Here is a 14,350-nt window from a genome sequence, read left to right as displayed (position 1 = left end):
CTAGCCTGTGAGGGTCCGGCGGCGCGTTCCCGCGTGGTCACGGACCCCCCCCCCCCCCGCGTGTGACCGGCAGACCCGATCGTCCATCGGTCACTCGCGATCGTCGGTGGAGAGGGAGAAAGGCAGGCGGCTAATGTAAACAAGCCGCCTGTCATTCTCCCCTGTGTAGAAATAGTGATCATGCGGTTCTATTATGTAGGACCGTTGATCACTTTTCCTACACCTCAAGCCACAGCCAATCACAGTTAGAATCACGCCCCTAGGGACACACATAGCCCCTCCCTTTCAAAAAAAAGTTAACCCCTTCACTGCCAGTGTAATTTTACAGTAAAAGTGCATATTTATAGCACTGATTACTGTAGTAATGTCACTGATAACCCCAAAAGTGTCAAAAATGTCAGTCAAGGGTCCGATCTGTCCGCCGCAATGTCGCAGTACCGCAAAAAAAAATCGCAGATCGCCACCATTACTCGTTAAAAAAAAAAAAACAACAAAAATGTCACACGACCGCGCAATTGTCCGTTAAAATCACGCAGTGCCGAATCGCAAAATAGGCCCTGGTCAGGAAGGGGGTAAAATCTTCCGGGGCTTAAGTGGTTAACACACTTGTCAGTTCCCTAATGTTGGAAAATGAATTCCAGGACTAATATGCCTTTAACAAAAATCCTAAATCGTCCTAAATTCCAGCTGTTCTAATATGCAAATTTCAGCCTTTCACTAGAGGGAAAGTGTCATGGTACGATTTTCAGTTGGCCACTTAAGCCATACAAATGGGCCAGTAGGATGGTGTTCATGTTCTTGCCATCTTAACATTTCCAGAAGGACCTAAAGGTATTCGTGTCTGTGGTTTGATCCTGTGGCTAGTTTCTGAAATAGGCATACTATACTTTTATGTCCACCCTCAAATTTATTCCATTGCTTTCCATGTACATAAAGGAATAGTTGTGAAAAAATTGCCAGTGTTTCACTGATCTACATTTTTAATGTATTGTCCCTTTTTGATGGTGGCTGTTTTGTCTTGCATGGATTCTGCATGGTCCACTGACTATGGATTTTCATTTATATGTTAGAGGGTGTCCCTGTGGTCCACTGCAGAGGGTTGGGAAGTATTCAATTCTGGCCTAATTTATACTCTACTGAATTTTGGGAAGGAAAACGCGCCAATACAGCACATAGTCAAATTCGTTTTCGACTGGGCAGAACAAGCACTGTTGTGCTGGAGCCCTAATTCCGGGCCTTGCTTGTTAATTGCAGATTTGTACTTTGTCAGACTTGTGTTTGGCTGTCATTGTGGCCCCAGAGGATCTGACCTTCAGCATGTGACCTGCGCCCCGACCGCCAGACTGAGTGACAGGACTTGTAGAAATATTTTCTGTCTTTCTCACTTAAGGCTTGAAAGCTGTAAGCCCCAGGAATGTCTAAACAAAGGGCCCTCTGACAAAGCATATCAGCCAGGGAAAGTGAAGGGCAGCGGAGGATAAACAGTTTAGTCCTGCCTATCTCTTATCTGTTGGTCCTGTTGTCTTCTCATCACACCGCACATTAACACTGGCTAATTGATTACCCCATGAAAGAAAATGGCTTTACAGTTTCCAAAATGCCAATTTAAACAATAAGGAACCTGTCCATTGGAATGGAAGTGGGATATAAAGGTTTAGATTTGATTGAATTTCAATGAATTGTCTATATGGCATCTGAAAAAGTAGGCATAGTTTTTAATAAAATTTATAACCCACCACCGTCATCGTCTTTATCTATGTAATGTAGGCTTAAAGTGTTACTAAACCCACAACAAATCAGTCTCTATGTGCAGTAATGCATGCATGTTATACTCACTGTTAAACCTAAGGGGTTAATCCTCTGCATTGTGTAAAAAGGCTGTTTTGATTCTGTCTTCTCTGATCCTCCCCTTCTTCCACTGTCTCCAATCCATCTCCTGATAGTACAGAGCCTTTGTGGCACTCTGCACAGTTTGGTTGTGTATTGCTAGAGTTTTTATTTTTACCGGCTCGGTACATTGGGATCCTATTCATCGTAAATGGGAGCCCAACATAATAAATAATAGAACCCAACTTGCTGTAGTGCACCACAATACACATACTGTGTGCTGGTTGTTTGCACCAGCTGTTGAACATTGCCAAGTGCTCACAATACGAAGTACAAATAATTGTTGAGCCCTTACCAATGGATACTGTACATTTAAGCCCTGATGAAGCAGACATGGTGTGATCCCTAAAACGCTTTGGATGTAGCACCTATTATACATTTAGAATTAAAACCATTTCCGAAATGTAGCCATTTGGTGTGGTTCTTCCATTCTAAATAAAAAAAAATAAACCTGTTTTAGGGATGTGCCGATACCGAGCATTTTCAGGAGTACTTGTGAAAATGCTCCCGATACCAAAACTGATACTTTTGTGTTGTGATTTGCGTCAAGTCAATAAAAAATAAATGGGCACAAATCGCACTGCAAAGAATCGCATGAGATTTGAACAGGAATGAGGTGCGATTCCTGTCCAAATCGCATTTGTGATTTCCCACACCGCTTCTGTGTGTGTGTGTGTGTGTGTGTGTGTGTGTGTGTGTGTGTGTATATATATATATGTATATATATATATATGTGTGTGTGTGTGTGTATATATGTGTAATATATATATATATATTATAGAAAAGTGCCATCTAGTGGCCGGTTTATTAAAAATGTTAGAACTCACATTAACTACAGTTCAAATGCAAAATCTGCATAGGCACCCCGGATGATAGAAATCACGCCTGCTGGAGAAGATGTATAGGCAGTCTGCCCCCAAGCAGAAATTACTACCACCCTATACCAGAACTTCTCCTCCAGACCTGTGAGTACATCTAGCGGCCGTGATTTTCTGTCATTGGCGGGACCGGGACACTTTGCAATTGACCAGATGATATGCATTAAAGTGAGTTCTAACATTTTTAATAAACTGCCCACTTCTCTTTATTTATATTTCTATAAATTGGTGAGTATGAGCACTGATACTTCCGGTTAAGTACTCGCTGATACCGAGTACCGATATATTTTTGGTGCAATTTGTATCAATACAAAATAAATGGGTGCAAATCGCACTGCAAAATATCACATGCGATTTCCCCTACCACGTGTGTGTGTGTGTGTGTGTGTGTATGTATGTATGTATGTATGTATGTATGTGTGTGTGTATATATATATATATATATATATATATATAATATATATATATATATTATACATACACACACACACGTGGTAGGGGAAATCGCATGTGATATTTTGTATTGATGCAAATTGCACCACAAATATATCGGTACTCAGTATCAGCGAGTACTTAACCGAAAGTATCAGTGCTCATACTCACCAATTTAAAAAAAAAGATATAGGTGCAACTCTAGCATGTTTTATACTCCTAGAATGGTATTTAGCTGAAAGTTCCATTGGCCTTAACACAATGATGTTAACGCAAACACAAACCCGTTAATAATGCTTGTTTATTATAGCTTGTATTTTCAGATTTTTTGCTTCTTTTTTAGTAGTAGGAATCTTCTCTAATTATTTGGCAAGAATGGATGGCAACTTTTTTTTTTTTTTTTTCAATCAAACACAACTCCTGTATATTCTGCTCCGCAGAGGGCTTTATTTCCTCTTCAGTATATAGCATGTTTTGTTCTATGAGCGGTGCTCTCCTGCAGTGTGTTATACATAAGTCAGGCAATGGACAGTGTCTAACAGATTCCTAACAAGCATGCATTTATTATTGGAGGGACTGCAGTCCTTTCAGAGGTCCCGCTGACCTCCTGTCACAGTATCTGGGACGCCGGACAAGCTGTCTCAGCAGCACAGTGGTGACAGGCTCCAGACACAAGCTTTCTGTCTGATAAAATCTTATTTTAGGGCAAAATGTGTGAAATCCAAGCATTGGAGCCTGTCCTCTTACATATAAACACTTTGTTCCCAACAAGCTCTGTATATACAGATAAAGTATTGAAGGCGTTCTAACCTCGGAAACCTTCCCTGCCGAATTCTGTTTAGTAACGGGAATGTATACATTGGATGGAGTTTATATTATTCCTCTTGGCACAATTTCAGGGTTTGTGTCCTGTAATTCTGGCTTCCTAGATAATTATGTATTTACAGACCTTAAGCTGGTGACGGGCAGCTCAATTTTTTGCTAATTCCTGCTGAATTGTCCAAAATTTTAGTCATGGTGGCTCTGTCTGCACCAGTGGACTTAAAAATCAGCTGAAGAGTGACTGCATTCAATGGATGGAAGAATTTGCATTGCCGGCTATTGTATTCTGACACCCGCAACACCCATGGCTGGCTGAATCCCTGAACTCTGACTATGTCCAGTCAGATGCAGCTACTGTACGGGTATTTAGTCAGCTGCGGGTGATTCCGCTATCTGAATACCATACATGCCATTGTCTCCCGGTCTATCACATCCCGTGAAGAGAGAGCGGGGCGGGTCTAAGCAGGGCTGTGTGGGTCAATAGACACACATAACCCGGGTGTGAAGCCAGCCCGCACAAGTGCCCCCATACCAAGCAGGGAGCAGTTACCAGGAGCACTGACAGGGGACAGAGCAGGTAAGTATGACCTGTATTTAAAAAATCTAAAATGTACCTTTTTAGAATCCCTTTAATGCCCTCTTCCCTGCTGCTACATATACTGTATGTGTGCAAATGGGGTTCAGAGTTTAAATCAGTATTAAAGCCTTTTTTGTTTTCATCAAAATAAAAAATGTTCTACTTACTGCTCATTGCAAGCACATTGCACAGAGCTCCCCTTAGCTGCTCTTCTGGGTTCCCCCACTGACACACATCTAATGGGCAGTTTATTAAAAATGTTAGAACTCACTTTAATACGTAATATCTGGTCACACGTACAGGCACACTGAGCCGGACTGTGTGCATCTATTGAGATGCACAGAGCGGCTTGGCCCTGCCCCCAGCTCTTTGCTCACAGGATTTGATTGACAGCAGCAGGGGCCAAGCACCAACATGTTATACTTACCTGCTCTGTGCAGTGATTTTGCACAGAGCAGCTCTGATTCTCCCCTTTTTTCGGGTCCCCTGCTGGTGCTCCTGGCTCCTCCACCTCGAGCAGTGCCCCTAGAGAAAGCTGCTTGCCCTGGGGGCACCGCTGCATGCTCACTCCTGAGCCGCTGCTCTATGCATCCATAAGACACACAGAATGCATGAAGGTATAAAGCTTCAGCCTTTAGAACCACTTCAATGCAGATAATGCATTAAAGGGGTGGTAATATCAGAAGGTTTTTTTTTTTTTTAGCCTAATGCATTCTCTTTGTTACGATTAAAAAGCCTTCTGTGTGAAGCAGTCCCCCTCATCCCTCCTAATACTAACCTGAACCCCCTCTCTATCCAGCAATGTCCATGAGTGCCTCAGCCATCCACGACTCTCGCTCCTGATTGGCTGAGACACCGCAGCGGCGCCATTGGCTCCCGCTGCTGTCAAGCTCAGCCAATCAGAAGAGAGGGGGAGGGGCCGAACGGCAGTTCCATGTCAGAATGGATACACTGAGCTCCAGCTCGGCTCGGGTGCCCCCATAGCAAGCTGCTTGCTGTGGAGGCACTCCACAGGAGGGAGGGGCGAAGAGCTCCAGCCAGCAACCCAAAAAGAGGAGGATCTGGGCTGCTCTGTTCAAAACCACTGCACAGAAGAGGTAAGTATAACATGTTTATTATTATTATTATTATAAAGGATTTATATAGCGCCAACAGTTTGCGCAGCGCTTTACAATGTGGGGGAAGACAATACAGTTGCAGTACAATTCAATACAGGAGGAATCAGAGGGCCCTGAGGAGCTTACAATCTAGAAGAATTATATATTATATTTTAATTGAAAAAAAAGGAGACTTAACAATCATTTTAAGGTAAAAAAAAAAAAGTTTAACTTTAGAACCACTTTAATCTATAAGCATGCCTTTAACTTTGAAAAAACCTAAACACAGGAAGGTGGGTCACCATTGGGAATTAATTCCAGGACTCCGGGGCTGACCATTGGTGCATTTCACGTTCTTGGAACTTTTCTCCATTATCCATGAACTAATTGCCGTGACTGTAATCAATGATGAAATATGAAAATAAATAATATTAATTCTTTATTAATGTGAAATGATTTTTACTTTGGCAACTGCATAGAAAATCTAATTTGAAGGTAAAAAAAATAGTTTCTTCCCAACATTCCCATTAGGATAATCTGCATGTGTACTCTGATCTGAGTCACCCCTTTTCCTCTAGGGAGAATTTCATATGACTTCCCCTCAGAGCCTTAATATTTAAATCCTCCCAGGAATCTGTTGTAAGTCTACAGACACTAAATGACCCAGAAAAAGCATTGGATTATTCCGGGACAGACTCCTGTGCAGTCTCACCGTGCCTGGGATCCTGAGCGTGCCAGCCGGGGTTGCAACAAAAACAAGGCATGAATGTTTTCTAAGGGACCCAGGGCCTCCCTTAAGAGGCTGTAATAATGTAAGAAGAATAAATGAAGGGAAATCTTCCCAGTGGGACACAGACAGCATAGAAAAAGCCCGGCTGATCGATAAGCCGTACACTATCTTATCCTGAAATACATAAAGTACTGGATTAAGATGTTGGAGTCACAGAGATAGGAAGTGATGTTCATATTTCCAACAGACACACAGCATTAAAAACATTATAGAGGTTCTAACACTTCCCCACCCAAAATTGGGGGGGGGAAAAAGTAATTTAAAGGCGACGTCCATCTTTAAAACCATGTTACCGGTTCCACCTATCTTCAGGGTGTAACATGGTGCCATGTAAAACTGCCTACACATCTGCATCATTCATTTGTAGAGCTCTGTGAATGTATAAACTACAAGTCCCATCTTCCACCATAGCAGGCGGATTTGTAGTTCTCAGTGCAATGGGAATTGTCCATTGACCATTCCTCCTGCTCTGCCACTGGAAACCAAGCAAGAGTCTGCAGGAGCCTGGCATTGCACTCGTAATCCATTGCACACTTTCCTTTTGCAAAAAAAAAAAAGACTTGGCCTTTAGAGCCCATTCACATTGAGGCGACACAACTTCGGGGGGCGACCTGTGAAGTCGCGTGCACCGCGACTTCGGCACGACTTGCAGAGACTTCACATATTGGAAGTCTATGCAAGTCGCTCCGAGGTCGCCCCAAAGTAGTACAGGACCCTTTTTCTAAGTCGGAGGGACTTGTGTCGCTCCTATTAGAACGGGTCCTGTACTACTCAATGGACCGCGACTTGTCAGGCTGACAAGTCAAGTCGCGCTAATGTGAATGGGCTCTTAAAGTATACCTAAATGCAAAACTTTTTTTTTTTTTTTTTTTTTTTTTTTTTTAACACTTGCCGTTTTCAAACTAATACCTGTGTCTCAAATATTTTGCATACGCTCAGGACCTAACACAGCCCTCTATCTGAGGCACACAGGCTCCTTAAAATGAGATCATTGAGGAATGTTTAGAAATACCTTGTATTTCTCAGTTGGAGATATGACATATGTACAGTGAGGACGTGATGTTATGAAATGAAATGCCCCAGTAAACAGAACCATTTAGAATAACGATGGGAGAGAGAAGAGATAACATAACTGTAATCTCTGTGATCACACTCCTATGTTTAAAGAGATATGAAGCAGAACATCTCCAAACAAATGACATCTTCCTCCCTGTGATTAGGTTGAAGATACTCCCACATTCTAAGAGCGCTTGTATGGAATATCTTCTCTGATGAGTTTCTGGCACTATATTGCAGTGTTAAGAACTAATGAAGGGTCAAGTACATACTGGTTACCTTGTAAATCTCCAAACTTTCTACATTTTGGTTTGTAGTGCTTGCTTGTCAAGCAATAGGAGGCTTCCAGAGAGTTGGTGCATTTTGGCCTGAGCATTGGGGTGATTGGAAGGGTTGAAACATCTTTCTGTGTACCTGTTGGGGAGATTTGATTTGACTTCCTGTTACAAAGGTGAACCTGACTCGCTATGTGTTGAACAGGAAGTGAGAAGAGATCTTTCAAATGTTGGCATAGACAGTTGAGAACATTCCAGCTAAAAGGTATTTTCTCTAGCGCTCATCGACAGACGTAGTCCTCGGTGATACACCACCTTCGGGTTATGTTACCTCCGCAGGAGCAGGACTAGACAGGAAATTAAAAAGCTCTGGCCACACCCTAGGGGCAGTCCCAGAGGGTATATCCTCTCTCTCTCTGCCTCAGCAAATCAGTTATTTTCTGTCTAGTTAGGAGTAAGGACCTAGATACCTTGCTGGGATCTTCGGTCCTGGCAAGAAATTTTTTTCTAAAAGGATTTTTGGACAGCTTTTTTTCTCCAGTGTTCCTGTGAGATCTTCAAGCAAGAAAGCTGAACTGGGCGACGGGCTGGATGTTGAGATCCGGTGGTCACCCCAGTTCAGCCTACGAGCGCGTGCAGGCCATAGCTCCGCGCTGAGTCGGCCGCGACAAAGTCCCATTAAAGGACTGAACCCGCGAGTTAAACGTCTCGCTGAAACGCCAAAGACCATGAGTCACGGCGTCTGTATCGGTCGACAGCCCTCCCGCCCCGGTGGAGAGGGGTACTGTCAGGAGTTGGTGCCCGCCTGGTTCCGGTATGGTGAGTAGTATGTTCCCCCTGTTTTCCCTGACGGGTTTTGTGGTGAACGCGGGCCCTTCTCTGTATGGTAAGAAAGAGTTTCTTTCTATCCTATAACATGTCACAAATCCTCCTACTTTGAGTGTGATTTTATGTGTGCAAAAGCCAGGAGGCTTGGTTTGGGAGCTAACAATCTATTGTATACATGTTTTAAAGATGTAATCTGTGGCATTCTGGGAATCTTATGGGTTAAGTATAAGCTACCTACCAGTCAGAAGCCATGGACATGTAGACTGCCTCCAAGTCAGATCTCCAGCTAATAGCAGGCCTCCCGAACGGCCATGCGGTCCGCCAGGGCCGGTACCGCCAAACACGCCATATCCCCATGCAGAGAGAGTGTTGTGTGCCTGCAGCACACCGCTAGTCAGCACAGGCCGCCGCCATTTTTTTTTTTGCTGGATCGCACGAGCCGCCATTTTGGCGTAGCCTCGTGTCTCCAGCATGGGGGCGGCCATGTTTTAGGTGATTCTACACCTCGTGGAGCTTGGGGGAGGCGCCGGAAGGCGTACAGAGGGGCGGAGCCGCCTCCTTTCTTCCTGGGCAGCCAGCCAAAAGACTTCCTGTTTGTCTAGGACAGCGCTGTAAGCTGTTGCAGTTCAACTCTGAACATCAAGTGGTGAGCCTGGGGGTCTATCTCTCTCTCTCTCGATCGATAGGGATCCCTAGCAGGTAACACTAAGGGGTTTTTTGTGGCGCTGAGGGTCAAAAAAAAAAAAAAAAAAAAAAAAAAAGAAAGTTTTTCTTTACTTTGAATTATATCATCCAGGAAGTAACTGGAGTTATTATGGACCCTGCCACACAGATTCCCCCACCTGTTTCCCTCGAGGGGGCCTCAGGACCCGCCGGTGTACAGAGTATAGAGTCATTTACAGCAATTTTGGAGTCTATGGTGGCTCGGGTGGAGGCGGCCTGTCAGGGACGGGGGTCAAGGAAGCGACCCCCGCCTACCCCTATACTATCTGACACCTCTGACTCTGATTCAGAGATGGTCACTGCAGTTGCAGGTTCCTCTGCAAGGGCTGCTATCCCAGGTAAAGCCCCCTCAGACAGTGAGGAGGACGCTTCTTCTCCTGCTATAATTCAGGAAGAAGCATTGGTGGACGCACTAGTTGTGGCAGTGCAAGAAACCTTAAAACTTGAGGCTTTACCGGCAGAGGCAACTGAAACAGAGAGGCCTTTTGGGACTAATAAGCCCATCAAGACGGCGAAGGCTTTTCCTGTACCTAAATGTTTTGGAAATCAGATTAAAGGAGAATGGGAACATTCTAAACGTACCTTTACTATTTCCAAGCGTATTGCTAGACGCTATCCGTTTGAGGAATCCATCATTAAGAAATGGACGGTACCACCAGTCGTGGATCCGCCTATTTCCAGGCTGAATAAAGCCACGGTTATTCCAGTGGAGGACACTTCGTCCTTTAAGGATCCGGTGGATCGAAAGATAGAAGCGGAGTCCCGCACTATCTTTTCTCTGATAGGGTCAGCATTTAGACCAGTAATTGTTATTGGTCTAGTTTCCCAGACACTTACAGAATGGGCGAAGATGGTACGCCAAGATCTTAGGGGAAAAGATATTCCCCAGGAGACATCTGATTTGATAGAACAGATCATACAAGGGCTACGGTTTATCTGTGACGCAGCCTTGGACACTACTCCCTTGTTAGGGCATGCATCTAAGTTAGCAGTGATCCTCAGACGTGTGCTGTGGTTAAAATGCTGGTCAGCTGACCTAGGTTCCAAAAAGACTTTGACCAATCTCCCTTTCCAGGGGAATCGTCTATTTGGAGCCAACCTAGATGAAATCATTAAGGATGCCACCGGGGGCAAGAGTACTTTTTTGCCACAGGCTGCAAAAGCTAAGGAACCTCGCAACAAGCGAGGACCTTTCTTTACCGCCCATAAAGGACGCCCGGCTGGTACTTCCGGGAAAGGCAAGACTCCTCCAGGAGGGTTCAAGAAGGGCTGGTCGGACAAGCAGAGGACCAACCCAGCCAAACCCGAAGTAAAGGAGTATACAGCCTGAAGGTGCGCCCCCACCCAATTTCAGGGTGGGGGGACGTTTTCACCGGTATTCAGGACATTAGATCGAGCATCAACCACTACTACCGGTGCGATTCTTCCCTTCCAACATTTAAGTACAGGAAGCGGTAGTTACCGTTCCCTGTATAGATCTTTTCCTTTACCTTTTCCTAAGATTAGTCCCGATACCTCACAGGAATCGGATCTGATTGACCAGATAGGCCAAGTAGCCTCTAGTCGGGTGACTTCGGTCCCTGAGGTTCAACCAGAAAAGATCACCTTGCCTGATAACTATCAGGTATCTGATAAATGTGTGGGAACAGAAAACGACCAGACTTTCTCGGATGGTCGGGGCCAGATACCTCTAGGGACGCCTGGTTCAGATCCAATCAGCGCCAGTGGTCCTAGAAATTCTAGGCTGGCCTCTTCAAGCCGGCCTGGCCGACTTGGACAGGTTAGTCGCAGACGTTCCGTGGGAACTTCGTCTCAGGGAGTGTCTGTAGTCTCAAGGACCTATTTACCTTCGTGCTTTACAGTCGCTGGTTTTAATGGCCTGGCCATTGAGACCCAAGTACTGAAGGACAGAGGTTTGTCTACTTCTGTCATTCCTACCCTTATTAAAGCAAGGAAAGCGACTTCCAGCAAAGTCTATTATCACACATGGAAGACTTATATTGCGTGGTGCGAATCTTTAGGATTTCCTCCACGTACCTATTCGGTGTCTCGAATATTGGCCTTTTTGCAACAAGGGGTTGAGCAGAAGCTAGCCTTGAGCACCATCAAGGGTCAAGTTTCAGCATTAGCAATCTTCTTTCAGAAACCTTTAGCTACCAAATCCTTGGTGCGGAATTTCATCCAGGGGGTGCGGCACCTGGCTCCTCCAGTCCGCGCGCCCTTACCGCCCTGGGATCTTAATTTGGTTTTGTCGGTTCTACAGAAACCTCCCTTTGAAAACATCAGGGAGATTCCCTTGCTTACTTTATCCCAGAAGGTGGTCTTCTTGGTGGCTATTACTTCTGCTCGCAGGGTGTCAGAACTGGCTGCATTATCATGCCAGTCCCCATACCTAGTGATTCATAGGGATAAGGTAGTACTTCATCCTAAGCCATCCTTTCTTCCTAAGGTGGTTTCAGATTTTCATCTGAATGAAGATATTGTACTACCTTCCTTGTGTCCTCAGCCCAAGCATCATCGGGAACATGCGTTGCATTCCTTGGATGTGGTTCGGGCAATCAGGGTATACCTGAAAGCTACGGAATCATTCCGTAAGACGGATTCACTTTTTGTGATCACGGATGGCCCCAGAAAGGGTTTGCCTGCATCTGCCGCGACCATTGCCAAATGGATTAGACAAACGGTGGTACAGGCTTATTCTATTAAGGGTCAGAGTCCTCCGTTCCCTGTTAGGGCGCACTCCACTCGAGCGCTCAGTTCTTCCTGGGCCTTTCGCCATCAGGCGTCAGTGGTCCAGGTATGTAAGGCGGCCACTTGGTCGTCGGTACATACCTTTACTAAATTCTATAAAATTGATGTGACGGCATCGGCGGATGCCTCATTTGGCCGCAAGGTTTTGCAGGCCGCAATTTGAGGAGACCGGTGGTCTACCTCGAGGGTTTTTTTCTGTTGAAAAATTTTTTTGTTGAGTCTCATCATTAAGGATGAGCATTGTAAACGTCTAGTTGGCACCGGTTGGGCCTTCTAGATTGGGATTTGATTTCCATTTTCCCACCCCTCAGTTGTGATACTGCTCTGGGACGTCCCGAAGGTGGTGTATCACCGAGGACTACGTCTGTCGATGAGCGCTAGAGAAAAATGGATTTTTGTAAAATCTTACCGTAAAATCCTTTTCTCTTAGCTCATCGACAGACGTAGTCCCCGCCCCTCTGGTTTGGAGTTGGGTTGGGTTAAATTCTCTAAGCACTGCTTTTTCACATAACTGATTTGCTGAGGCAGAGAGAGAGAGGATATACCCTCTGGGACTGCCCCTAGGGTGTGGCCAGAGCTTTTTAATTTCCTGTCTAGTCCTGCTCCTGCGGAGGTAACATAACCCGAAGGTGGTGTATCACCGAGGACTACGTCTGTCGATGAGCTAAGAGAAAAGGATTTTACGGTAAGATTTTACAAAAATCCATTTACTGTTGGGTCTCCTTGGTAGAGTTTTTCCTTATCTGTTCTGGTGTCGAAGGGAAAGTGAGAGGAAATCTCCTAACTAGAGATACAGATAGCAGTAAATCGGACAGAGGTTCTACCCCTCCCCTCTTTCCAAAACTGTTTTGACCGGAGTTGGCCTTTTAAGAAGCGTTTGAGCAGGTTGAAGTGGTGATTTCTTTTAAATCTTATTTTATTAAAGTTCTCAGTTATATAGGACAGAATTCACATTTCAATTAAACATAGAAGAGCAAGTGTATAAAAAAAATATATATATATATAAATTTACCAATGTGTGGGGTACAGTGTATATTGAGGGTTTAAATTCTACAACTACTGTACAATAAATACTAAGGTATTCAGTTAAGTCAAAAAATTATAATTATGGTTTTATATTCAACTTTTAGTTTGGGGATCACATCTATGTGCATATTGTTCGTGTTACACCATTGGTTTACCAAAGTGCTCCATCATGGCTGGTTAGGGATGATTACCAAATTTTTCTTTAGCCCAGGTCAGGAACTCCGATGCGTCTCTAAACCTGTGCTAGGCATTCCAGGTATGAAAAAAAAATTGAAGTGGTGATTTTACAATGCTCCAATTTCCCATGTAAAATCTTAGGTGCCAATGTTTTCAAGTTCTTCTAGCTGGATGGTTAGCTGTTGTATCATCTTTATTTTCCATTTACAACTTGAATGGTAGATTTAGTCCAGTTAAAGAAGCAGCAGTTTGATATTACAGGTTTACTGCAGCCCTAAAGTGAGATTCTGTTACATGTGAGTATTGGTGTGTAACCGAGGTATGCCGTCACGTGTTTGGATGTAATTGAACCTTTTACCAGTAATACTGATTTTATTTGAAATTAACATGCATATGAATTCTTACAATATTTGTACTTGCCATCTATTAAATTCTGTGTTTATTATATGGACAATATAAGCTGTATTGTAGAGCCCATTGTTATGATGAATGCATTTAGAGTAAAATGAAAAATGTTAACAGATCAGTATTTTGAAATAGTTTGATTTCTGGCCTTTTAGGTTTACCATAGACTGGTAGTTTTCTGTCTACAGGCTCCTAGTAGTCCATAAACCAATGCGTGGAGAACATTGTCATCTTGCTGGCCATTTAACTTTTATTCTTATTGTTTAATTATTTTTACAGTTGCGGCACCTGCAGTGGAGCGTGGTTATGGAGAGCGTGGTTCCATCTGATAAAGGAAATTATACTTGTGTGGTGGATAACAAGTATGGAACTCTCCGTCACACTTACCAGCTGGATGTCCTAGGTGAGCCTTTCTTTTACAAAAATGAAAAATGCACTTCCACCATACCTAGTACAGGTATATGTAAACCTAAACATGTGAAATTGTGCAGACAAACTTGGTGAGAAGCTTCCAGTCTGTTCAAGAACACAATGAAAGCCTTACTCATATCTGTATATTGGGGTTCAGAGAATTCTGTGTAGAACCCTAATATTAATTGAAAGGATCTAATCAGTAGAAATATTGT

General features: G+C 43.9%; 1 protein-coding gene across 3 annotated transcripts in view; it reads left to right on the top strand.

Annotated features, from left to right (window-relative positions):
* The window catches only part of FGFR3 (fibroblast growth factor receptor 3), a 147,667-nt gene that overhangs the window by 98,736 nt on the left and 34,581 nt on the right, over window positions 1-14,350 (top strand). For all 3 annotated transcript variants that reach the window (XM_082265535.1, XM_082265534.1, XM_082265533.1), the window contains exon 5: window positions 14,004-14,127. In XM_082265535.1, the coding sequence (XP_082121661.1) occupies window positions 14,004-14,127 (124 nt within the window). The remainder of the gene's footprint in view (window positions 1-14,003; window positions 14,128-14,350) is intronic.

Source organism: Pelophylax lessonae (assembly GCF_965119305.1).
Source record: "Pelophylax lessonae genome assembly, chromosome: 1".
Classification (NCBI taxonomy): Eukaryota; Metazoa; Chordata; class Amphibia; order Anura; family Ranidae; genus Pelophylax; species Pelophylax lessonae.
The sequence above is the reverse complement of the archived record's forward strand: the minus strand, read 5'-3'. Positions and strand labels throughout refer to the sequence as shown.